The sequence below is a fragment of the Aptenodytes forsteri genome, unplaced genomic scaffold (assembly GCF_000699145.1).
Source record: "Aptenodytes forsteri isolate BGI_AS27 unplaced genomic scaffold, ASM69914v1 Scaffold62, whole genome shotgun sequence".
NCBI lineage: Eukaryota > Metazoa > Chordata > Aves > Sphenisciformes > Spheniscidae > Aptenodytes > Aptenodytes forsteri.
The window spans coordinates 2,410,463-2,436,914 of NW_008794595.1; the positions used below are offsets into that span (position 1 = coordinate 2,410,463).

At 39.1% G+C, this 26,452-nt stretch overlaps 1 protein-coding gene across 2 annotated transcripts in view; it reads left to right on the forward strand.

Moving 5' to 3' along the window:
• STAU2 (staufen double-stranded RNA binding protein 2) overlaps positions 1 to 26,452 on the forward strand; it is a 163,141-nt gene that overhangs the window by 81,679 nt on the left and 55,010 nt on the right. The window contains exon 12 of one of the 2 annotated variants that reach the window (XM_009272647.1): positions 13,300 to 13,413. The exons of the other annotated variant lie outside the window; for it this stretch is intronic. Within the exon in view, the coding sequence (XP_009270922.1) occupies positions 13,300 to 13,413 (114 nt within the window). The remainder of the gene's footprint in view (positions 1 to 13,299; positions 13,414 to 26,452) is intronic. 2 annotated transcript variants of the gene reach the window in all.

The window sequence follows — 26,452 nt, forward strand, 5'->3', positions numbered from 1 at the left end:
CTCTTCCCACAGCAAGCAGGACTTTTTTCGATTGAAGTTTCATCGGTCTTTGCCAGCACACCAGGGTATTTCTTTTTGATGATCTTCAGTATAACTTAGGACTGGAAAACTAAGGCCAGATCGTTTACTTGTACAAATTGTTGTATCTCTGAAGGCAACAGAGTGACACACCAGTTATGGATTTGGGCAACAGGACTGCACTTCAAAATTTTCCATAAACTTGTCGCATTCACAAAAAAAGCCATGATAAATAAGAAGGAGAAGAAGGCTACAGCAAGACATTTACCAGTCTTTTGAGCTCTTGCGGAACACAAATCTCTGAATTAGCTTTGAAAATTGCAAGAATTCATTGGTATGGATTGCAAGGTTAGAGACAAAAACAAGCAGGAAAAAAACCCCAAGCATTTCCCATTGACTCCAGATTCAAATAGCTACAGTAAAGGAAATTATGAGACTTTTTTTATTGTTCTGGTGAGTAGAACTAAGGTGAAAACGTTCTGAGAAATGCTCAGTATCGCATCTCATGCTCAGCAGAATCTCCCTGCTGAGGAGGCCGATGGGAAGAAATGAAAACAGACTAACAAGAATGCTGTGATGGAGGTGAAAGCCTCAATAGAGGGCTTTGAAGCAGCACGTTAAAATGAAGTTTCTGTGGTTTCCCAGAAAATCAGTGGGCATTTCCTGTCTCTGGGTCTCTGATGGACTATAGACTACCTTCCCATCCCAAATGTCCTGTCTCAGTTTTTACAACAGACGATCTTCATTTTTTTGTTGTTGTTTTCATTTCCATTCCTCTCTCAGGATAGAAAGCAGCAACTTCTCTGCTTCTTTCAGCCTTTCTCGTGACTCACTGCTTTGTGTAAAGTGGCCCCCCACTATGTCATTCCCCTCCACTCTTCCTCAGTAGTTATCTACTGAGCCTACACTACAAAAGTTGTAGTTAGAAGTTTAATCGTTTTGTGGTGATTGTGTTCAAGTGATCATTTATTTAGGGGTGAAATGGAGCTGAGCTGTGGTAAACTGGACAAAAACCAAACCACCTCTTACGAGTCATGAACGGCTGATGTGATTTTCCTAAGATTCCCCCAAATTGCTTTTGAGCGGAAAAAAAAACCAAAGAAAAATTGTACTGTGTTTTGGGGGGAAGGGTTCTATGTACTGAATGTATTCTAATGAATATAGTTGTAATTATAGTGTTAGTTTTCAGAGAGAGTGTATTTTCAAAATTCCCTGCAGGTGAATGGATCAAAAGGTATGTTTTAGCAAGTCTCCAGCTAAAGCCAATGAGGGAGAGTGTAGCAAGTGCTAAAAACTAGAATGTAAACCCAGATGATACTGTTCTGTCCTTGAATGTGTTGGTTGCAGAAAGGTTTGTGGCCACTGTCAGCTTGGGACTGGAATCCCAGCAAATGGGCTAGTTCTGGGGAGTACAAAAGTCTCACCACTCATTCAAATTAGAAAAACTAAACAATAATTCAAGGAAGCTTTTGAAATTATAACATCAGGATTCCTGGCATCATTAATGTAAAACAGATTTGAAGGCTATGTCAGCAAACTGTTTTTGTATAAATGCTTCTTTGAAGAAGATCTTATCTCCAAAAATCAGGAAAAATTAGGATATTAAAAAATGAAAATGTTTGTAGAATAATGTTAGAGAATACTTTTGAAATAAGGCTGTTAAAGCAAATATTGCTTCATTCACATTTGGGGTCAAAGCCCCCTATAATTCTTTGTATATAACTGTGCATCTAGACCCCAACACACACCTCAAGGCATTGGAGACTTCTTTCCCAGCAGGATTGATCAGGTTGCAAATATTAGTGAAATTGTTCTGAAACAGTGGTGTACAGTCCGGCCCAGAGGGAACGGTGATTGGCTGATTCACCTTAATGTTGACACTCAAAGGGCAGTGGGAATTTATATTTAAAAATAAGTATTCATGAAACCCCTTGAAATAGCTCAAGAGTGACTGTGTTGCCATGTATTATCAATACCTGCTTCTGCAAAACAAGCTGTGGAATTGGGCTTTTGGTTCCTGTCCTGGTGCCTTGGGTTGTAGTCAAGTTCACTAGCACTGTACCTACTCATTGGTCACATCGGTTTCTGTAAAATGATATGTGGAATGATGTTGTGCTCTGTCATCACTGAAAGTATTGAAATCTGGCCTTTTGCAGAAAGGTATTACCTTCCCGTGTGTTTGTACTGTGCCATGCTCAGTGGCCAGTACAATAATCTCAACAGCAATGTTTGTCTCTTACCCACAGGGAGTATAAGTACCTGTAGAAATGGTTGACAAAGTCCTCATTATCTCAGTTTCTGTCTCTTCTGGATACTTTTTTTTTTCCTAATGTGAAGTTTGTACTTTCACCAATTACCAAACTGTTGCCTGATGTTCAAATTACTATGGACTTTTGTTGTGGGTTAACCCCGGTGGGCAGCTTAAGCCCCACACAGCTGCTCCATCACTCCCCCCTAGTGGGATGAGGGAAAGAATCAGAAGGGCAAGAGTGAGAAAACTCATGGGTTGAGATAAAGACAAAAGCTGCATGTGCAAGCAAAGCAAAATAAGGGATTCATTCACTGCTTCCCAGCAGCAGGCAGGTGTTCAGCCATCTCCAGGAAAGCAGGGCTCCATCACGCATAACGGTTACTTGGGAAGACAGACATGGTAACTCTGAACATACTCCCTTCCTCCTTTTCCCCAGCTTTTATGGCTGAGCATGACGCCATATGGTATGGAATATCCCTGTGGTCAGCTGGGGTCAGCTGTCCCAGCTGTGTCCCCTCCCAACTTCTTGCCCACCCCCAGCCTGCTCACTGGTGGGGCAGCATGAGAAGCAGAAAAGGTCTTGATGCTGTGTAAGCACTGCTCAGCAATAGCTAAAACATGGGTGTGCTAACAATGCTGTTTTGGTCACAAATCCAAAACATAGCACCACACAAGCTGCTCTGAAGAAAATTAACTCCATCCCAGCCAAAACCAGTGTATATTCTCCACCTCTTATTCCGTAGCATTTGCATCATGCTCAGGTCCCACACTATCCAATAGATCCTCGTTACCCACCCCGCCCTTGCTGTCCTTTGATATATACACAGATATCATTCCCTTAGGCTCTGGGCCACCCCTTTAAGAAGTCCACAAATGTCCACTGAGTTCATTTAGTCCATGAGTTGGGCTCCATCTGTTATGGTAGTTGCTCAGGACAGGAGAGGTGGTGTGTTTTGTGGAGTTATTTGGCACCGAAGTCAGCTCAGGTTGGGTCACTGCTGCGCTTCTTGTCAGACTTGTCCTCCATTGGTTTAGGTGGTTCCTGCTTATAATACTTCCTGTAAAATGCAACTCAAATCATGGGTTACAACAGTTAAGAGATATATCCATTACAATCTCCTCTCCTTGTCCCTTTGGACTAGGCCATAGGGTTTAATATTACAATGAACTCCTCCCCTTGCCCCTTCACCAGCATGGGCTTATCCACAGGCCACTGATCCTTAGGGGAGTACCTGCTCCAGTGTGACCTTACCCATGGGCCACAGTTCCTTCGGGGTGTACCTGCTCTGGTGTGGACTACTCCACGGCCACATATGCTTCTGGATGTGTCTGCTCCAGCATGGACTTACCCACAGTCACAGTCTCCTGGACTTGAGTTCCAGCCTGCCCAGTACAGCAACGCAGGAGCAGCAGCAGTGCCCTGGCCATTTGCCAGCCCATTGCTGTTATCAGTATGTTCCCAGGCAGAGCAGAACAGGGTGATAAGGAGTACAGGAAACATCAGAAGCAAAAAGCAGCCACTGACAAGTACTAGACTAATATACAGCAAAGCAAGCAAGCCCCATGACGAGCATAGGAGCCTGCCAATTAGTAGCTAAACAGCTATAAATTTGGTCTAGCATACTCTGATCAAATCTGTCGTTATCTTGAACCCCTCATATCCCACATCAGGTGCCAGAAAGGACTGTTACGGGTTAACCCCAGCAGGCAGCTCAGCCCTACCCAGCCGCTCGCTCACCCTGCCCAGTGGGATGGGAGAGAGAACAGGAAGCGAAAAAGTGAGAAAACTCGTGGGTTGAGATAAAGACAGTTTAATAGGGCTCCATCACATGTAACGGTTACTTGGGAAGACAAACGCCGTAACTCCAAACATCCCCCCTCCTCCATCTTCCCCCAGCTTTTATTGCTGAGCATATGGTGTGGGATATCTCTTTGGTTAGTTTGGGTGAGCTGTCCCGGCTGTGTCCCCTCCCAACTTCTTGCCTACCCCCAGCCTGCTCGCTGGTGGGGTGGTGTGAGAGGCAGAAAAGGCCTTGACTCTGTGTAAGCACTGCTAACAATGCTGTTTTGATCAAAAATCCAAAACATGGCACCATACAAGCTGCTAGGAAGAAAATTAGCTCCATCCCAGCCAAAACCAGTACAGCTTTCTACACTTCACTGGCATCTTTACAGTTGTGTACCACTGGGCAGAAGTCAGGAAATAGGAGAACTCCTTTGATCCGTGTGAATTTACCATCTTAGTGCTCTGAAGAAAACTTACACTTTTTTATCAGGTTATTTGCTACAAAACTTCCCCATTTATTCAAGAAAGCTGCTATTTTTGTTGTAAAGGTAATACAGATTAACAGGGAAAGAAGTTTCCTCCAAGCAAGGCAGTGGGTCAGTCAGGATTTTATTGATAATTTTAGTGGCATCTGTGATTTGCACAACACCAGGCAACCTGTTAACTGAGAGTCCTTGCTTGGCTCTCAGAAACTTGCAGGTGTCCGACTACACCGAAAATCAACTTGAAATCAAATAGCTATGTTAGGTAGGTAAGGGCTTCAAGGTCTCCAAATCCTAATTTATACATGACTAGCCAAAAGTAAGAAAACATGTTGGGAATGTGAAATAGAGGGAGAGATAAAACAGAACAAGCTGATAGCAAGAATTGTTCTTGAGAGAGCTTCATGTAAAAATCAAAGCACCTGGACTTCATTGTGTTCTGTTTTATAGGGTTTTTTAATCAACTAACTTCAGAGAGAAGGTAGGCAGTACCACAGTTGATGGCAGGGACCCAGAGTAGATCTACAAGAAGTGGTTTTATTAGTTTCCATTTATTTCAGAAATGTTTCTGCTGACTATAGACCATCTAGTCCATATTACCCTATTTATCACCTCAAAGGAAGTTAAAATAGTGGTAGTCATTCTGCAAAAAAATAACCATAAGAATCATTTTCATATCAGCTTCTACAAGGAAAGAAACCTAGCATATTCATCCACACAGAGCATACTGCAGGAGGTAATATTTGCTGCTGGAAGAATGTTTCTGGATTAATTTAAGAGCATGCAGAATTAGGAAAACAAATGCAAATCTAGCTACAAGGGGCAGTAAATTTTCTGACACGAGGTCTCCAACTACCTCGCTTCTGGCCAGAAATCTGTCTAAACTAGCTTTCTTCTATTTGGCCATTGTTACCTCTCTCCCTCTTACAAGGAAGAAAGCCCTTTATTCAAGTGCTGCTGAAGTTTTGCTCTTCTTGCCTCCAGAAACAGCAAGGTGCTTCTTCTTTGTTTCAGTTTCTAAAAGGAAAGAAGGTAAATGGAGAATAACTGGCTAATGGCGTTGCGTGGGTCCCCAGGTGGGGTGTGGGAGGTCACCTTAGTAACATTTTAGCTTTTCTCCTTGGCATCTTGCAAATAACCATTAAAATCCTCCCACATATCCCTGCACGTAACTTGGTCGATGGAAATAATGTGAATTATATTTTCATAACGAGTTTTAGAATTTGGGGGGTTTATGTATGAGAAAGTTTAAAAGCTGTCAGGATCTCTCAAAATACTGCAGCCAGCACTAAACGCACCGGGTGTGTTCCCTGCCAGAATCTTTCTAAGTAAATCCTAACATGACTCGATAACTTAGCTACGGACCTTGGCTTGGAATACAGCCAAAACTTTGAAAGACTGGAAGTTTCAGCTGGCAAAAATGTGAAGGTGCGATGGTGAATTCGTAGCAGACTGGGGTTTAGCTTTAATTATAATATGGGAACTCAGCTCTCAAGCAAAAACCCTTTAAAAGAGAAGCAACAAGAAAAGGTGAAGAAGGAGAAAAGAGGCAAGTTACAGTTTATTCCTCTCACTGTGACTTGAAGCCGAGGCTTTCAGAGGTTCTCTTGGCTGTCGTCTCCTTCAGGCTCGTTCAGAATTGGGAGCACAATGAAGCAGGATAATTTTCAGAAGTGAAATGTTTGTTTCTTGTTTTAATTAAAGAAGGGTGGTTCTTTCCGCATACTGCCCTATATCTAGGTTAGTGCACAAAACCGGTGTCTGTATCAGCATCAGACTTTTCAGGAATCTCGGGCAGCCGGTTTTATACTCACAATTTCACTGTCAGTCGTTCAGGATGATACCCGAGACACAGGCTCCTCCACAAATGCTCCATACCATGCTCATCCTCTGTGTACTTTATTAGCAGAACACAAACTCCCTCACCTCCCTCCTTTTTTTAGGCCGTGTGATGAAAACAAGAGATCCCAGGGTTGCCAGTTTTTCATATTTCCTTTGACTGTGAATTATAAAATTAATTTCAACTCCTCTCCCTGAAATTACAGTGTTTACCTGAATAATTATGGGTGAATGGATCAGAGGCAGACACGTTGTTTCTGCAAAAACCACGTCAGGTATAACTTACGTTATTTTGTGGTGCTTTGCAGTGTTTTAATTTCTGAATAATTAATTTATTATTTTTTTATCATGTTTTTCATATTCATTTTTTGGGGGCAGATTGTATTCAGTGTTTTAGATCACTGTAGTTACACTACTCTCTACTATGTCTATGAAATAATACATATCTTAGTTATAGAATAGAGGAAGTGAACAGGGTAGAACGGTACTCTTCAACGTAAGTTGAAAAAAGACGTACGAGCTTCTTTGGCTCAGATGATAAACTTATTTTGCGTTTAGCAAATATTTTACATATTCTCTTTGGGAACTGTATCAATTCAGTCTTTTCGCTCTTATTTGTATTTCACATGTTTTTATAGGTGTCAAGTGTCTGCCTTGCTATAGTCAGGAACATAAAATACTACTGCAGTAACCTGTGACAATGCCTTTAGTCTGCTTGTTGTTACCTATTTACGGTACAGCAATGACTTATTTCTTAGTCTAAACCCTAGGACTGTATTTTAATGAAGATTTAAGACTACGATACAGCTGCTATTCAAACTCTGTAAGAGAGGAGCATGTTGGAATAGCTCAAGATTTAGTGCTGAACTGTCAGTCTTTAAGCTATCGAGTGTCTTTACCCTTCCGTGCAGTAGCTACGGTGGAAACTTTGCCCACTGCTGTGAAGCAGACACAGCGATTAATGAACCTGAGGCGCGCTAATCAAACATATGTTTTCTTGACACAATGATTGTGTTATATATCACATCCGAATGTACAGGCCTTTATCTTTCCTTAATGATCTAGCAAGGGGGCTTTTTTAAATGTGGGTGTTTTTCATGTACTCCTTAGATTTGTTCCACAGGGGGTGACCATTAAGAACATCTGACGGGCATGCAGTTAGCCAGCTCCCTGCTGAGATTAGTAAAATACTATATTTAGTAATCGCACTACATCAAGGAACTCCAGCATTGCAGGAAACAGTTTGATTCAACGCTTTTTTTCTGATTTTTAATTTTTTTTTTTTATATATATCTTATTTTTTCATCTGGGACAATTTTTTTCATCTTGGTCTTGGTTTTTGTACCTATGCTTCAACTTTTCATAAAAGACTTTGTTCATACAACGGGATTTTTTTCCCAATTTTATTTTTCTGTTTTTACTCCTGTTCTACTCTCACAAATAAAATATATGGAATTGTAAAGCAGGTAGTAAGAATTCAAAGTGGTATTTGGAATTTCTCTCATGCTGCTCCATGTCTGAAGAGACTAATCTATTATTTGTTAGGAAAGCTCTATGGATAATACAAGGATTCACGCTTTTAAGTACTAGAATACTATACTGTGAAAGCTCCTAATATTGGCTTGGAGAAAATGGTTGAAATGAGCAAGTATATTTAATGTATTTTCACACCAGGGGTATTTCTTCACCAATAAATATGCATGAAACAGAGTTTGAGCTCAAACAAACAGGATTGTTTAATATTTTTTTAGTAGATGACATGACTAGCAGTAGATGAGCAACAGAAAGAGGAAGATAAAAGACCAATAAGGAAAAGACAAGCATTTCACCAGGAAGCTAAAGGAAGAAAAATATTTCATGAGACTCTTGTCCAAGTCAAAATTACTATTTTAACATCTGATTTTTGAGCCCATTCTGGTTTGCTTGTCGCTGTAAATCCAGAGCAACCTATGTAAAATCTTGGAAATTATTCTGTAAATTCAGGACTAAATTGGGTGCTTTCCCTTTAAGGGGCAGATTTAGAGGAATACCATCCTTTGTTCTAACAAAATAGTCCGGGCTTGTCAATCCAGAAGATTTGTGCATTGCTGAACATAATGGCATTTTATTACCTAGTTTATTTCTGTCTAGCATTCTAAGACTCCTGCTGATGCTTTGACTCAGAGTAGTTTTTGGTTTGGAAACATGAACTCCAATGTCACAGATGACTTCTTTCTTTTGCTAATTCATATTATTTTTTTAAGTTAATAAATGTTCAAGAAAGAAAGTGTTTGGCCAGACAGAAGTTGTGTTTCAAACTGTGAACATCTAAGCAGCAGTGTGTGAAAATAGTAGCCTTTATTTTTGTTCCCCTCAGTCTCTTAATGCACAGTTCGCTCGTTTCTAACAGTAGTTTAGTATATTATAGTTAAACTTAACTACTATGTAGTAATATAACAGGTCTCCCACCTTCCTCAGTTGTGAATCAGTAAACCATAGTCCTTGTCCATCCAAAAGGACGGGTGTTCACATGCAGAAGCGCCCGCTGAAGTCCAGGAGACTACCCCGTGCTTGAAGTTAGGGACATTGTATTTACAGGCTACTTTATGCAGATTAACTATGGCCATTATCTGAAATTGCGTATTGATCCAGTGTCTGGCTTATTGCAAGACAAATCCTGCAATATTTTTACAGTTTCTACCAGAACATAGCGAAGGGTATTAGAGTAAAGCTAGATTCAAGAGAGGTGTTTGTATAAATATGAAAGAAATGGGAAATTTCCTGCTTTATGATAGAAGCGGCATTATGATAGAAGTGACCTTAACTGTAATTTCTTATGCATTTTTATACAGTGTAATTTAGTTTTTCCTTTATAAAATAACATAGAAGGTTGAGAATTTTGGCTATGCCATTCCACATTCAGTTGTAACATTGTAAACATTCATCTTATATCTTCCTTTATGTGAAGCTATAAATGTCCATCAAAATATTTGCATCTCTTCAGTAATTTAAAATATTAAAAACAAGGGCCAAATTTCAACATAGTTGTCAAATGGTTTCAGACCTTCGCATACATTTCTATATACATATGCCAGTTAGTAGTACCCCTCCATACATACTCATTCCGTACAGCTTGTTCCTGACTGAAGCAATCTGTGAAAAGGATATACAGTTGCATCTCCTGACAATATCGAACACGAAAGCATACATGTATGAGTAAATCCATGGCATGTGCTTGTGGAAAAAATTACTTCTAGAATTTATTTCATTATTTTGGTGCCCGGGATGCACTTTGCATTTTACACACAGAGGTTTTGTGCCCTGCCCGCACAGGGCAATGGAGTGCTGTGTTTGGGATTCCTGAGCTGGTTATACATGATTTATCTCAGGTACTCCACGTGTGTAGTTACCCAGGAGGAAAGCTAGCAGTGCTGTATGCTTTTTCCAATAAATGAGCAGGCTCATTTAGAGTTACTGCCAGGATCTTCTTGTTGTGGCACTGCTTTGTGCTGTGTAGACGTACCTTGGAGGAGAATTACGTGTACATCGCTCATAGTAGTCTGAGGCTGGAGTCTTGCATTTTACTCAGAAACTTGCACAACCCTTACGACAGACATCAGTATGCTGGCCATTATTTTCTAACCAGATCCTAATGCTGTTCTATAAAATCTATGCTTATATGTTATCCAAATAAAACATTCTGAATTTTAATGAGTGAAATTTCATTGCTGTTTAATCCTTAAAATGCATGGAGCTAATTTGTGAGTGTCCCTTAATTACAAAAAATTGAAGCCTGAAAATTAGGTCTGGACATAGATAGAAATTATTTTCATAACTCTCTTATTTTTACCTCCATAATACATGGAAAAGGAAAATGACAAATTGTGGTTAGGCCAGAGGCCCTAATGATGGGTTGTAGTCCCAGCGCTGCCATTCACTCCTGCCAGTGCCGAGTGAATTTGGATGAGTCATTTAACGTCTGTCCACAAAGTGTCCTTACCTGCCTAACGGAGTTATTGCCAAGATGAGCTGTAGTTAAGCACTTTTGACTCTTAAGGCACTGAGGAACTTAGAAAAGTATTATTGTCGTCGTGAATCTCAATAATGGCCACATAATCACCGTCGGAGCACTTGGCCAGCCTTCAGTCGCCACTCCTCGATCGCAGATACTGAATCAAGTATTTGCTGTGCTTTCATGTTCCCCTGCCTTATATGATAACGATATTCTTAAACCAGTTTTATAGACATTCAGGTTTCCCCCATGCTTAGTCATAATAGCATGGACATAGAAATTGAAATATTTGCAACATGCTGCTGGCCGAAAACCTAGAAGCATCTGCTGCTATTCAGACTGTTTGATGACTATTCAACTACTACCATTTCTCTCTGAGTGCCTGTTTTGGACATTCTGCTCAAATAGGTAAATACACAGCACTCTTGGTTGACAAAAAAAACCCAAACTTTGGATCACAGATCAAATTTGAAGAAGAAAGGAATAAAATAGAGAGTTTGAGAATGTAGCAGCTGGACTGATAAATAACAAAACAGGATTACTGGGAAATTGCACATACGCATGCCAAATGTAGAAGAAATCTGAATGTTTCTGCTGACTGCACAAATCTGTAGACTAGAGAGATTTGATGAAAGGACAAAGTTTTATTCTGTTCCCCAGTCAAAGTCCAGTCTTCTGGTTTTTATATCACTATTCATATCATTAACATAGAAAGTGTTTATTTTGGTTCAGCTGAAGAGCTTCAACAGGGCAAGAGATAATTAGAGGACTGTTGTCTAAGAAATTACAAAGTAATGGCCTTGATACATTCAGATGAGGCCAAAAGTGCATCACGAAATTCCTTCGGGAATGTTAAGCCTAAAAAGATACCAAAATTTTGAATTTATTGCAATTTCAATGTGAGACTCTAAAGGGGGCGTGGATCAAATCTGCTACTGCAGATAATAGTGTCATGTAATACTAATAATAATTTTTCCTCTGGATATCTCCTGTTCTTTCAGCTTGTTAACCTTGCTTTATTCCAGTGGACATTAGTGAAGTGTAACATTATTCATACTATTCTCATTAAAAATAAGCCTACAAACATGCTATGCAGTTCAGAAAGTGCCATTTTTCCATTTCTCTAGATGTGCTCTAAGACACGTACTTTTCTCAGTCACCAGATTTTGCCCCTTTTGCCTTGTCATATTTGCAGTACAGAGTCATCCTCTTGAGCTGTTCTGCCCCATTTCTCCACATCGCATTCCCACAACACGTACTCAGCAGAATATCTAGCTTGTGACGAGATACCACAGTTGTGGAAGCTTGATAAGTCCTTGTCATAACAGTAGTCCCTGACATTTAAAGAACTTCAGTTTATATTTGCAAGCCAAATTTCATACCTCTTTCGATTAATCAAAGTTAAACCATTGTATATGCGAAGGGGCCTCTTGTGGTTTCTAAGTAAGTAGTATGGCTTTTCTGGCAGAGAGCCACAAGCAATTTAGTAGGCACATATTGTGGGGGTTGAGAGAGGAAGAGAGACACGGATAATCCAGAAAGCTTTAAGAAGGGCTGAGTGAAATCAGTATTTCTATACACAGTACAAGAATTTTGTGTTCTGTATCTTACTTTCGGCCACAGCAAAACTGTTTTGATGTGTTGTCAGTAAAGTAATTCTGAAACATAGCACCGACTTGGTTTTCCTCTCACTAAGCCAGTTTTGCGCTGTTTTTGCTTCAGCTGAAGTATTCCCAATTTGCACCTGTGGCAAAGAAGAGTTAGGCGCAGGGGATTTAATTCGCACGGTGTACAATTAAGTATCGTATACATCACTAAATCATTTCCACAGGAATAACTCTAATATGGTTCCTAGTTGTCTCCAGAAATAATAAAGTTTAATTTTGTAGCCTAAATGTCAAGATGAGGCTTTATCATGTAACTTTTGCCTGAGAGCCATACAGCTGTAAATAGATCCTAACATAAAAGGTCTGTCTCCAGCAGAGCTGATCTCTCTTTCCATTTCTGACAGGGGTCACATAGCCAATGTAAATTACCACCATAAACTAAATTCCACCTCTCCTGTAGAACAAAGTGCTTGATCTGCCTGTCTAGAAGCCAGGAGCTACGCAGAGAACTGTAATATTTCAACAATTCAGCATGAGTGGCAACCTGTTCTTAATAATGGAACACTGGCAACATTTAACTTAATTTTGTCTCAACATATTAAAATCCATCCTTTCTTTAGGGGATTTAAGAACTATCTGAAGGGAACTTGAAGATGAGAATAATTCAAGTAGGAGCACTATCTTCCCCTGTATCTCATGCAAGATTCAGGTTCAACATGCACTTCTTGACATCAGTAGGGAATGAGTTACTCTTAGAAAAGGATAGCCTAGACATCTCAAGAAGAATGTGAATTCTTCTCCATCTTATCTGTCATTTTGATTTAATTACAAAATCAAATTCAATAGACAACATTACGTAGCCATGTCAAAAAAGCTAGTGGATTTTAGTAGAAATGGCATTACATCGAAAAATTAAAACTATTATTGCCAAGTTTTTGGAGGTATAATGATTTACATGGACGTTTTATAACTTAAGCTACAAAATGCTGTTAAAAACGACATCTAGGCTGGAAACTATAACTTGTAACTAGAGTCTTATAATTGGATAGGTACAACATCTTAAATTCAGTCTCAAAGGTCTCAGAGAGTGAAGAACACACAGCATTTTAAAAACTATCCAACAGGCATATCACAGAAAATTTGGCCCCAGTTCAGTCTGTGACTACCTAGAATATTTTACCCACTCCTTGTTTTATATTAAAGATGAATTCAATGTAAATGTTTGGAATTCTTCTTACAAACTTGTTGAAAAGGGACAGTATTTTAGCATGACTCCCTTGTACAAACCTGGTGTTTAGCAGATTACGTATGTTATTCTGTTATAGGTACACTACAGTGATAGACAAAATGGCAAAGAGTGTATGACCTGTTTGACACTGTCTCCTGTGCAGATGACTTTCCAAGGTATCGGAAGCTCCATTGAAGCCAGCCATGACCAGGTATAATACCTTCACCCCACACTCTTGTAATTTTTTTAATATCTACTAAGGCCAGAATGTCAGCATTAGTAAATTTTAAATTTCGGCACATCTTGTGATTTTCGTATGGCATGTTCTTGTCACTGGGATTTGCCTATCTTGCCATAGTAAAACCCTGATTAGATCTAAAGAGTGACCCAAAAAGGAGACAAAACTATGTTGCCTTTTATATATTTTTAAGACATATTAGGAAAGCCTGAAGAGCTTGCTTTGGTTGTAAAGTCAGATGTAAGGTTTCTGCAAAGGTTTTGCTTAATTTTATGTATGTATCAGGTCTTGTCTATCCTATTTTTACTAGAAGATTATGGGTAGCTGGAAAAGCAGAGGGATGAAGCCATCATCTCTAGCCATCATCTGTCACAAGAAACTGGCATTTGAGAGGGGAAAGGGATTTTTAATCAGACTGTGTAAAACTCCCATTTTGTTTGGCTGTTCTTAAAACATTTAATTCAAGCTTCTGGCGAAAATCCAGGAGAAAAAAAAAAATCTCGATGTTAATCACTCATCACCCTGCTGCTCCAGATGGGAACTGAGGGGGACTTCCATTCTAGTCTTCTTGTCCTTCAACACTCTTATGTATAAAAGCAAGACAAGACTTTGATACTCCAAGAGTTTTAAAAGCAAAAAGAAAACAAGTAGAAGAAAACTTTAAACCAAACCTTGCACCTTTCAGATCTTCAGTAGATTGGAAAAAGTACCGTTTTTCTTTGCCTTCGCAGGCCATCTTTAAATTGTACTGTGTTCACGTTTACCATACATTTTATCAGACTCTGTGTAAGATTCTCTAAGGAAAAAGGAAAAGTCACCTTAAGAATTACCAGAATTAGTTACTTTTGGGGAAAAGGTTCAGGCACTCTTAGCCATATTTTTGGTTGGTGGGGTTTTTTTATTGCAAGTTTCTGAGTTAGTTGTTAACATAACCTAAGCCCATTAGTTATTTACATGGTAACATGAGGATACTTCCTGTCCTTAAGTGTTTGGTGTTTTACAGTAATGGAGAGCTGTGGTAAGTCAGAACATACTTCGACAGACGTAATCCATTCAATTCTCATTTCATCCAGCAACTTGTTTACACTGTTCTAAAGTCACTCCGTTTTTCTTTCAGTAAAGATTGCCTTTTAAAATTTAGTTATAACTCAAATACAATATTTAGACATTTCAATGAATTTAAGGTGGTCCCTGTCAATTCGGTAACAACTGCATTCTGGGCTACCAGCCAGCTTGGCCTTTGTCTTAGCATTTATTTAGGCTAGAGTATGATACGTAAACAGAAAAAAGACTTTGTAAGCAGAAAGGACATTTAAGCCATCTGAATAATTATATATTTAAGACATCTAAATGAAAAAGTGTTATTGCGCCTGCAAAATCAAGCACCTAGAAATTAGGAAATTCCAGATTATGTGCAGCATTATTTTGATCCCAAGTGTACCCATTCAGTGCTCCGAACAGGACATTTTTCTGTGAGGAAAAAAAACCCGCATAAAATTACATAAAGATTGTATCATAGCATGTGCACAAATGGGTAGAATTAAGTGCTTGGGCCATCATGTAGCTAGAATGTCCTAATCTTGCTTCAATTTGAAGTTTAAAGAATGTTCATCATTGGTTTTAGTTATGTAATTTTCCACAGGGTTCTTAAAAAGGAAAGAAAAATGTTTTGTCGCTGCATGATGGGGTGGTTGTTGCATACTGAACCCACATCACTTGTGCAAAGATTTCATACGAGCTGAGAGCAAAAGAAAATAATCCTCTAAAAGCCACGTGCCAACCAGTGGGTCACAAAATAGATTCACATACTGGACAGGATTCACAAATTTCTGCTCACCCCCTTCCTAAATATCAAAGGAATTCCACTTTTGGGGGAAGAGAGGTGCTACTGACTGCTTGTGTTTGATAAGGAGGGTGGCAGGACCGGACTGAAGCATTATTTGCCATCACCTAAATAAACAGAGAAAACTGAATCATTAGCAAACAAACAGAAAACACATCAACTGGTTGTCAGGCACTGGAATTAATTAATTAATGACAAAATTAGATCTCTTAATGGACTAATTAAAAAAAATCCCCTTTTCTTTCTTGTTCCTGTGTGATTGGTATGATTTTGCTTGTTTTTCTACAATTTCCCTCACAGCAGATTTATTTGATACCATTATTCTTCTTATAAAAATAGGAGACAGAACTGCTGTACCTTTAATTTAAACTGAATTATCCACATTTTAAAGTTTCAAATTAAATAAGTGCAAGATAGCCATATGCTATAAAACTTAAATAAATAATCTCTTTTTTATTGTATGGTAATTAGGGTGGACTAGTCACTGAAACCCTGTGATTTCAATGGAGGCATGTGTCAGCTATGAGGCCTGACATAGTTTGACTTCAGGATCTGTCTGCTTCTGTGTTTATGAAAATAATTTTTCTCATGTTCATTCTAAAATATAGATTTTATAATTTCTAGGTTTTTTAATGGGAAACTGTCTGAATGAGACTCTGGAATAGTTTCTTTGTGGGAAAGTGGTGGAATTTGTTGTGTGAGAATTAATAAAAAAGCTGTATACCAGATTTGTCACCATATTGTGGCAGAAGAACCACAGCTGACCACATGCCTTGACCAAAAAAAGAAACAGAAATGGGGAAAAAAAAAAAGAAAAACAGGTTCCCAATGGCATCTCCAGCACTATAGTCTACCTTTTAGATTGGACTTGTCTTTTGTAATATATCTCTCTACTCGCATCCAGTGGGAGATACCAGTGTGGTTACAACCCTACATAAGTATATTATCTTGCTTTTTCAAATAAGCCAAGACTTGACACAGCAGCTTGCCAAGTCACTTGCTCTTTTCCTATACTCTGTAGGGAGTTTTCATTCTTTAGATTGGTTTAGCTTGTGATTTTAATGAGTTTAAATTTTTTCCCCACGTACTTCATCTGAGCAACTTCAGATTAAAATAAACATTTCATACTGGTACACTAATTAGTGTGTATTTCAAGTGTCTGATTAACAAGGCATATCTCATTTGGTCATGAAGCAGTATTGTGGTAGCAACTGCTGGTCTTTCATTTTTCTTTTGGCAACCAGTAAAAAAAGGAAACATTCCTAAAGTACCACTGCAGTCTAGCCTGCCACATGTTTTGTTAGCTTTTGCATTCGGGTTCGCCAACCTCTTTAGTAGAAATGTAATGGTTTTTAGAATATTTTTTTCCTGAACAATTTCTTTTTTTATTTTCTGTTTCCCAGTATCTGACTATAACTATAAATTTCTCTTTTCTTAATGGCCACTATTCTTTGTTTTTTTCAGTAGCCTTTAGCTACAAGCAGTTTTTAATTAAAATGGTCACCACTTTCTAGTGGCTTTCTCAAGCAAACCTGAGTTTGTCCTTAATGGTAATGAATCCTGGTATTTTTTACCTTACTGTGGGACTGGAGACAACCTGTTCTCAGGACTTAGGATGGACTTTAGGCAGTGTGAAGCTGAGGAATGAGTTGAATGTGAGTGATATAAAGAAACAGAAAGGAAGTCCAGGTAGTAGTTCTATTTGTATCACTAAGAAAATTCAAGGTAACAGGGGTGGGAGACAGAAAAAGGAAAAATTCAAAGATAGGAGGCTATATAAGCAAAAATAGGTGGAACGGAGCGGAAAACTAAGAAAGCGCAGGGAAATGGGGCAGTGAATGTCTAAAGGCCACAGAAATGGGATAAAGAGAGGAAGTTAGAGCTAAGTGGAAGAGGGTGCTCAAAAAACCCACCAAAATGAATAAAGACATCTTCTCTACTGCTTAGTCTGAAAGTCTTAGAGAGTTCTGCCTGCTTAGCTTCTCAAAGTACTGAATACTGAATTGCTTGTTACCAATACAAATAAATATCTTTCAGCTTTAACGAACTGGGTTATATGAAGAGCTCTTTGAATTCTTGAGCACAGACGTACCAAGAACTTTTAGTTGGAAGACATAATGCTATCGGAGCAAACTATTGAAGGAAATAGAGATTTCTGTTTCCCCTAAAGACCTCTAGTCAATACCATCGAGTTGTTAAGAGATGTACTTCACTTAACACAAATTATTGGACTCACTATAATGGTAGCTAGGTTAAATTTGACGGCCTGTGTCATACGAGATGGCCTGTGACATAGTTTCAATCTAAGAAGTGACACTTCTGCTACATCTTGAACAAGCCAGCGTCAAACTCATCTTCCATGTTTGCATGTATATTTTGGAAATTTGCAATGTTACCATCTTTAGTGGCTTTGTAATAATTGCTGTTTTTCTGAATGCTTCAGCTCTAAGTGACTGTGGAGCTCTGTTTCAAGGGTATCATGCCCCTGTGGTTGTCATAGCTGTGAAGAAAACCCTGGAAAAAACATCTTGGATGCATCCTTAAGGCTTGCTGAACAGCAGGCAAATTGAAAGTATGAACGCTCGTTTTTCAATAAAATTATTTTAAATTCAGTCCTGGTGATGAGGCAGAACAGATTGGGCCCATTTTGAGATTTTTGAATGCTTGCCATGGAGTACTCTGCCTGTACAACTGAGTTTTTAACCCCCAGTAACTTGATGTTCATTGAAGGGTGACCAGTTCTCTACTTCAATTTCAGAAGACAGATCAAAGACCAGTGCATTTTCTTAAAGTCTCATTACTTTAATACTTTTCGATGATTTTGGAGGTTTTAACATTTGCGTGGTTTTTGGAGCTAGTAATACTGCCCATTTGTTTACTACTGACTTCTGCTGTTTACTTCACCCAGTGGTCCCAATGAGATGTGCTGTTAAAGTGATGACAATGAGTCTTTTACACTTGTATTTTTAGTCCATGCTTTCTTAATTCCATCCAGTATATTTGTGTTGTATACTAGACCATGTTTTTAGAACTCTTCTAAACTTTACAATGCATGAAATAGAATACTTTTATTTCCTAGGACAGATAACAATTGTGTAATGTTATACATAATCTACCACTATTACCACTTTTATTTTCAAGTATAAAAATAGCTGGAAAGAGAATAAGCAGGGGCAGAAATTGTAGAAGTGGAAGAGCTACTGATGAGATAGACTTGATAAGAGAGTCCAGCAGGGAGGACTCTGTAAGAAAAACAAAAGCCCAAAAAACTAATGGTGCAGTCAGTGAATATGCAGAGGATGAGAATTTGTCCAATGCTGTAACCAAAAAAGATGAATGGGATTGGGTTTTTTTGTTAAGATACCTCTCCACATCAGAAAAAAAGATTATTTACTAGACATTACACATTAATTCCTCCTTAAAATTAATTTTGTTCTAAGGCGAAATTAGTATTTTCTAGATGTTCAGATTTACCTCACAGTGGGTGTTTGTGTCCTGGACATAGCCAAAAAATGAGAAAATGTTAGGAATTTCTTTAAAAAATACATGTATTCCTTTTTTTGGCTGGTATGTGCTTCACTTGTCAGCTCATTTCTACTTAATCTACTGCAAATGCAGTTCTCATTTCTTTGGGGTGGCTCCTTCAATAAAATGAGAAAACTTTAGTTTGACTGACTAAAATCTTCTAGCAGTTTTCCCAAAGCTTCGTGATCCCTTCACAGCCCCTTCAGCACCAGGACTCCTACCTGATCTTGTAAAAACCTCTCGCGCAGCTATGTCTCCTTCTCCTGCTGGTGTGATCTGGCTGGCTGCTGCCTTCTCCTTGATGACCCCATAACCTTCAGGGTGGGTCAGGCATGGCCACAGCTGAGTGCCTGGTGCTCCAAAAGAGACAGTTCACGTGGGACAGAAATAGAAACTGCTTTCGATATATAGCACCAGGCTTCACTCTTCTCTTGTTTTGTGGGGAAAGTTGCACCTCTTAGGTTGACGTTGCAGTCAGGAGGCATCCCATCAGGTTTTAGTTAGGCTCACTAGGTTGTTGTCTGCTGTTTGGTACTTTTTCCTCGTCTGCTGTGCTCCCCACGACTGTGTGTGGAAGCATTGGTACATTCTCTCCGTATTCTTCATCTTCTGTTTCGCATTATCTCAGTCTGGATGTACGTGACAGAACGTTTGCTTTTCCCTAGCAGCTGCTGAAGTATTCCTTGATGAGCCTGAGATCAAACGTTTGTATTTGTTCAGGATGTGTAATCTTTCATTTTCAAAAAGTGAGTTACTAATTAACTGACGAATGGGAACAGAATGTAAACCAAGGCACGGCTCTCTCCCTGCCAGACCCGTTCAGTGCTCTCATTCAGGGCTTCCTGAGTAGCTTCCCAATGTGACTGCCTCTTGCTGAAGATGCAGAATAGGATTTTTCAGTGCTTTGTGTATGCATGTTTGTTTACACAGTAATGTCAGCAGGGTATGAAATGCTACTGTTGCAGTCTCTGAGTATCTTACATGCTTGGCATGTAAATGATGACAAAGACCATGTATGTTTTGGGGACTGTTTCCTCGTCTGTTAGAAAAAAAAAAAAGGTGAAATATCCTGGTGACAACTATAGATGAGATTTCACAAGAGTAGTGAGGTTCACAGAATCACAGAATGGTTGAGGTGGGAAGGGACCTCTGCAGGTCATCTGGTCCAACCCCCCTGCTCAAACAGGGCCACCTAGTGCAGGCTGCCCAGGACTGTGTCCAGGCAGCTTTTGAATATCTTCAAGGTGGGAGACTCTACCTTGGTTGCTCCTTCCCATTGACCTCCTCTCCAATCCTGGCTGCTTCCTAAACCACTGAGCCGGCAGAAACTAACTCAAATTTTTAGCCAGCTAAGTGAGTTCAACTGGCCCACTGGGGCTTAGATGAGTACCAGAGCTGAAACAAGGGAGACATCAGGACTGCCCAGTCAAGAGAAGAGGAGGGGGAGCCATCCCCTTCCACAGCAGCAAGCTGTTAGATCAGCTTACACACTTTGTAAAATGTCACTTGAAGAGGATGAGGCAAAAACTAACTATACAGAAAAGTGATTTTCTTGTAGAAATGTTTGTTTTGTTTAGTACCCTTAAACCTGTTCACCATGCAGTAGCATGATCTGGCATAAAGAAGAGAACAGGAGTGCACACACAAGGAGGGAGGAAGAGCAGGACCATAGCAGCCCTGACCTAGAGAAGTTTAGCTCCTTTGGAACTGCACCCTTAGTAGTTGCTTGCATTAAAATACCTTAGCAGGCTTTCAGTGCAGTGTAGCATGTGGAAGTGAAAAGAAAGTCATTAACAACATGCAATGAGCCAAGCTTCCATGGACCACAGGCCAGCTGTTCGCTATCCTTAGTTTGCAACCTGTTTCTGGTTTGGTTTGTTTTGCTGTTACTTTAGGCTCAGCTGGCCAGTGGTGAAATGTAAAAATCTTGAATTTTCTTGCTGCTGTGGCTGTTAGGGAAAGGAAGAAGCTTAAAAGGGAAAGGTATTGGAGAATTTTGGAAAAGCTAAAAGTGTCAGTTAGTTTTCTGCCTTGTCACACTGCAGCAGGAGATTCAGCCCACTTGCAGTATCAAGAAATCTAACAGCTTTTTCTGTGGCAGGAAAAAACAGAGGGAAGACAACAGAGGTAGGTTCTTCTCCTACTCAACAGTTAAAAATGGATAGACATACACCTACTAGACAAAAGTTGGTGACAGAGATGGAGGCAAAAATGAAGTGGAAGGAGACCCCCTTTAGTAGCTTGTCTTGCAGTTGGGATTGACAAGGATCTGGATTTTTCATCTTGACCCCTGACAGGCAGCATTTTCATTTTAATAGCTATGTTAATTTTAATTTCTAGGACTGGTAAAGCCTTTCAAACCTTATGAATTAAAACTAACACTCAGTCAAAACCCAGTTGCCTATTTTGTAGGCACCTCCATTTTAGACAAAGAAAGGTATTAGCAAAATGTACACTCAACTTTGTTGCCCACCCTGTACTTGCCAGAGTTATTCTGTGGCATTTTCCACACACTAATCAAAGTAATGCTATGTCTGTTTGTTGATATGTGTTTAATCACTTGTCATTCAATGAAGTTGCTTAACACACTGATTATATAATTGCCATTTCAAAACACATTTCCTTAACCATTCTACAAGACAAAATAATGATTTGCACATGTTGCATCTGAAGAATTGTGCTTTTGGCAAAATTGTGTTTGCCACCTAATTTTTCCACTTCTCTTGGAATAATATTACATGGCTGGCATTATGCATTCACCTAGTAAAAATGAAGTTTCATAGTTTTTTGTTTGCATAATCATCATACAACCCCTGGATCTACACAGTGCAAGCAGAAACTAAATTTGACATCCTACACCCCTTCATTTCAAGGATTCATTTCAAGAAGCCAGGATCCCATAATAAATGTTCTGACAATAGACTTAAAGGGGAATGAAGGAGGTCAGGTTTTATAAGTAATTACAGGGGAATAGTCAAGCTTATGTAGTGTGAAATACATGGGATAACAAAACTGAGTGCTCCTCTCTGTCACCACTTTAGTTTCATCAAATTGGTACAATTTTCCTCTGACTATCTGCTCAGAGTTCAAACAACTTTTCCTTCTTCTTTTTGAGATAGGTCTACACAACATAACCAGCTCTGGTGGTGAGCTAGTCTAAGCACTTCTGTAAACTTGGACTGTCTTCCAGCACCACGTTCTCACAGCAAACTCCTGTCATCTGTTGCGTCTACATAACCTGCGCACTCATCTGCATGTAGTCTGGCCCATGTTTTTAGTGCTGAAGCACTTTTCTCAGTCTGTTGTAGGCAAACTCATGTCTATTCTGGGCAGAGGTAGGATTACTGGAGGAACAAAGGAATAGTTTTTTCAAGTAATGGGAAGAGTATAAAAGTAGTCATGCATGCATGCGCAATGCAGATTGTGGCAAGTTCCTGTCCAATTTAAAGTTCAGTTCTAAAGTTACTCTCTTAGCTATGCTACCTGTAACACGGATCGGTACATTAAATGTCTGGACCTCTGCTGAGCATGAGGAAGTTGTGGAGCTATTTTTAGAAGCACTAAGACTAAACTCAGTTCCTAGACATCCATGGTGCAACAACATCCTGCTTTCTTCCTTGGACAGTTGTTTAAATACCCCATCAAGAACAAGCTGAAGGCTTACCCTAGCTTGATCACTAATGGTTTACCTGAGAAAATGACTTGACTTTCCTTTTTTACATGATTGCCATTGATGCCCTGATGGAAAGTGTCAGACATCTCCAAGGAAAAAGGTGTTTATATTCTTTCCTATAACTCATTTAACATAGCATCCGAGTCCCTTTCTTGTCTCCCAAACTCATTTCACATACAGGTTTTGGTAGTCACACTGGGTTTCTCAGATCATCAAGTCAGAACATCCCACTGTTTGAGACAGGAAGGAGTCACCAATCAACCTTCTCTTCAAAGAGTCAAATGTGCAATATCCTCACTTGATACAGGAGTTCCTGCATCCCTGGAAGCTCTGTATGTACTTGTATCCTCCATTTCGTAGCCCTTACAGACTGTCTGTGCTTCAATACTAATGCTTCATTCCAGCTAGATCCTTCACATATGCTAAATGTAAGACTGCTTCCAAGTAATTCACTCTCTCAAGGATCCAGGACTTGAGATAATAAACACTAAAATGGAGGTATCAAGCAAAACCAAAACAGTGAACTCTTAAGTTAAACTCTAAATTTTATACGTATTTCTTCATATTCATTCTTTCTCTTTCCCATCATTAGAGAGACTGTGAGACCTAGTTTTCCACAAATCCTTACGGCTGTACAAATAATTGATTTTACAGTCCAAAATCTCCTCTCTCATCCTTCATCCCCTCAAAAAAACAGTTCAATTTGGTCCAAAATAAAGAAAAAAATGCTTCTAGCCAAAAAAAATAATTGATTTTGTACTTGGGCATTTGTAGTGAAACTACGAAAATGGCTGAGAGTCACAAAACTGGTGGGAAAGATGATGAATTATTTTATCTACAAGCTCGGCAGTTCACGCACTCACGCAAGATGCAGGAGATGTAAATTTTATTCTGTGCCTGTCCCCGCAGGAGCATGAATTCTCTGTAGGAACCCTCCTGATGCTACAGAGCAGCACAGCTGGGTAGCCACAGGAACACAAAGTGATAACCACAGAGTAGTCACCTTCTTTGACTCACTGTTTAAACAGCGTGCTCAGTAGAGCTGTGTGAGCAGAAGAGTTTGGGGGAATTCTCATTTTGTAATACCCCACAAGACGGCAGTGAGGGCGCTGTTCTGAAAGGTGAAAAGAAGGGTTCGGATCCTCCTGGGAGTCAAAGAGGATTTTCCACAGTCCAGTATCAACCATCAAGTGAATCTTGCCCTTTGGTTTTTTCTACATATGGCCAAAGCCAAGCAAACTGTAACAGATGACTTCAAAGTTTCTAAAGTTATTTGCAGCTGAAATTGCAGAATACCTGTCACAAGTCTGGGAGCAGATTTAGCCAATACAAAACTGCTTTTTCCAATGTCTATATATTTTTCTGGAAGAGTATACTTACCTTGCTCTACAGCCAACCCCATCCCTGCCACCGGTACATATCCAGCTGGTGGCGGCATTGTTTAAACCTCCCAGCCATGTGCTCCTCATGGTTGGAAGTTGCCACATGGACCCCAAGCAGGGACTGCTAGGTCAGGCTACAAAGGCGATTCCAGGTAGTAAGACACGTTCAGCTGGAGTCACTGTGCTCCCCAGCAGTACTCAGAAAGTCGTCTTCCTCCCTTGTGTAATTCCTGCAGAGAAAATGAAAGCTTCCCTTCCTCAGCATTCAGGTCTCCAGCTGTCTGTAAAAAAGCTTTACATTTGCTTCAGAATTTTTAAAACTTGGTTACATGGCATGCATTCATAAAGGACGTCTTGGCATACATTTATACCTCTCCTGTTGCTGAATCTCTTATATCGGCAGCTTGATAAAGTAGGACAAGTGCTGAAGGCTGGATTCTCTGTGTGCTGATAGCAGTGGGGCTCTGAGCAGTCCCAGTCCCTGTACATATCATGCCACAACTATTTACATAAAAAGCACACTTTTTGCTGACACTGGCTACAACGCTCATCCCAGTAACTTAAAGATTTTAGCTGGTTTGTGAGATCATAAAAAAGCCTGTTTAGCCATTACTTCAAACATCAGGCTGTTCAACAACTCAGACCTATTTCAGACTACTCCCTAAATATTTCATAATTTAACATTGTTTTGAATAATTGGGGTAATTTTTTCTAGCACAGCATGCTGTATGAAATTATGAATTGAGGAGATTTCTATGTTGTCATATTTGATTCAATACCCCATTGTCATTTATGCAAAGTGGTACAATAATACACTGTCAGTCATTTAGGGGACAGCTGGACGTGCGTGAAGCTTTGTCCATGTGAGAAGGGCTTCCCAGGGTGCCTCAGTTCATCAGTGCAGATAATACTGCAGGACCTGGCGCTTGATTTTGGAGTGTGCCAGGAAACAGGATCATTCTTTCAAATTAAATAAAAAATAAACAGGGATCAGTGTGTAGAACTTTTTTTGTCATCATGTATCTGTCCATGCTTGTGAGGAAAATAATAGAAAAGAAAAAAATTGGAAAGGAATATCAGGTGTAATTTCCTAAGCTGCAAAATAGTTAAGCAAGAAGATATGGGTTTGAGAGGGAGTTAAAGAAATTAGCAGGAGGCATCAAACGTTGGCTTGACCCAAAAATGCTTAAAGCCCCATTTGCCCTTACAGAACAAAAATATTAGCACAGAAGAATTCTGACATGCTGGCAAATACACAATTTAGGCATTTGCAAAATTTGCAAAAATTTGAAAGTTTTTTGGCCCTCACTTAAATAAACTGGATCTTGTGGAGTTTTTTGGAACTCTCCTGATAAGTAACACTTAAAACCCTTTTGATCAAATACCCTTTCTCAGGCAATTAGATGTTCTTAATTTAGAGGCCAGTTCAAAAGATTGCTTGTTACCTTCATTTAGCAAAGGTTCAACTGCTGCAGTTTTCTGATCCATTTAAAAAAGGCAAACAGGGAGAGTTTACACAATAAAAGTTCTTTTTTTATTCTCAAATTAATTATTTTGAAATATCTCACAGATTACATCAGTTTCTTACATGCATTCATGTTACAAGATGGCAACTATTGTATATTGCTAGTGATGCATTAAATTAGTTGTTTACATTATAAAATCTAAACATATTAGAATCTTTTGTGTTTGTCTTCAAAGATTCCTATTCTAATAAAGCTTTCTGCAACAAGTAAGGTTGTCTTTTTTGTTTAGTTAATGCATCAGTGGAGAACCTAAAGATTTGTAGCCTCTAGCCATCCCTGTCTGTGTTTAGTAGAGTGTAAGGAAATTGTGTTTGGGACAATATATATGTTCATTTAAAAGGGAAAGTTATGCTTTTAAATGAATAATTTTGCATTTAGAAAGAGAAAAACCCGAGACAAATGTAGCTATTGTATATTGCTAGTGATGCATTAAATTAGTTGTTTACATTATAAAATCTAAACATATTAGAATCTTTTGTGTTTGTCTTCAAAGATTCCTATTCTAATAAAGCTTTCTGCAACAAGTAAGGTTGTCTTTTTTGTTTAGTTAATGCATCAGTGGAGAACCTAAAGATTTGTAGCCTCTAGCCATCCCTGTCTGTGTTTAGTAGAGTGTAAGGAAATTGTGTTTGGGACAATATATATTTTCATTTAAAAGGGAAAGTTATGCTTTTAAATGAATAATTTTGCATTTAGAAAAAGTAACACCCGAGACAAATGTAGATGGAAAGAGTCAAAATTCATCCTCTTTTCTCAAAGACTCTGTTTTGCTGCGACACTTTTAATTAGTAAAAGAAGTATGTATAGTGTACTGAAAAATAAAAATTTTTCCTTCCTATTTCTGATGGCTTTGTGTCTCTCTTCAGGTCTCAGGTCTTCTGAGGGTTAAGTGATAAAAGACCAACATTCAGTAAAGAACAGCATTTGGGATTTTAAAGAAACTTTGCAAATTGAACTCTCAGATTTACTCTTTAACAAATGTTTTAACAGAGACGTAATGAAATGTGAAAAATAAAAGCAAAAGCTGACAGCTTTAATATGGCTGGAGGTGCGCTGGGAAAAG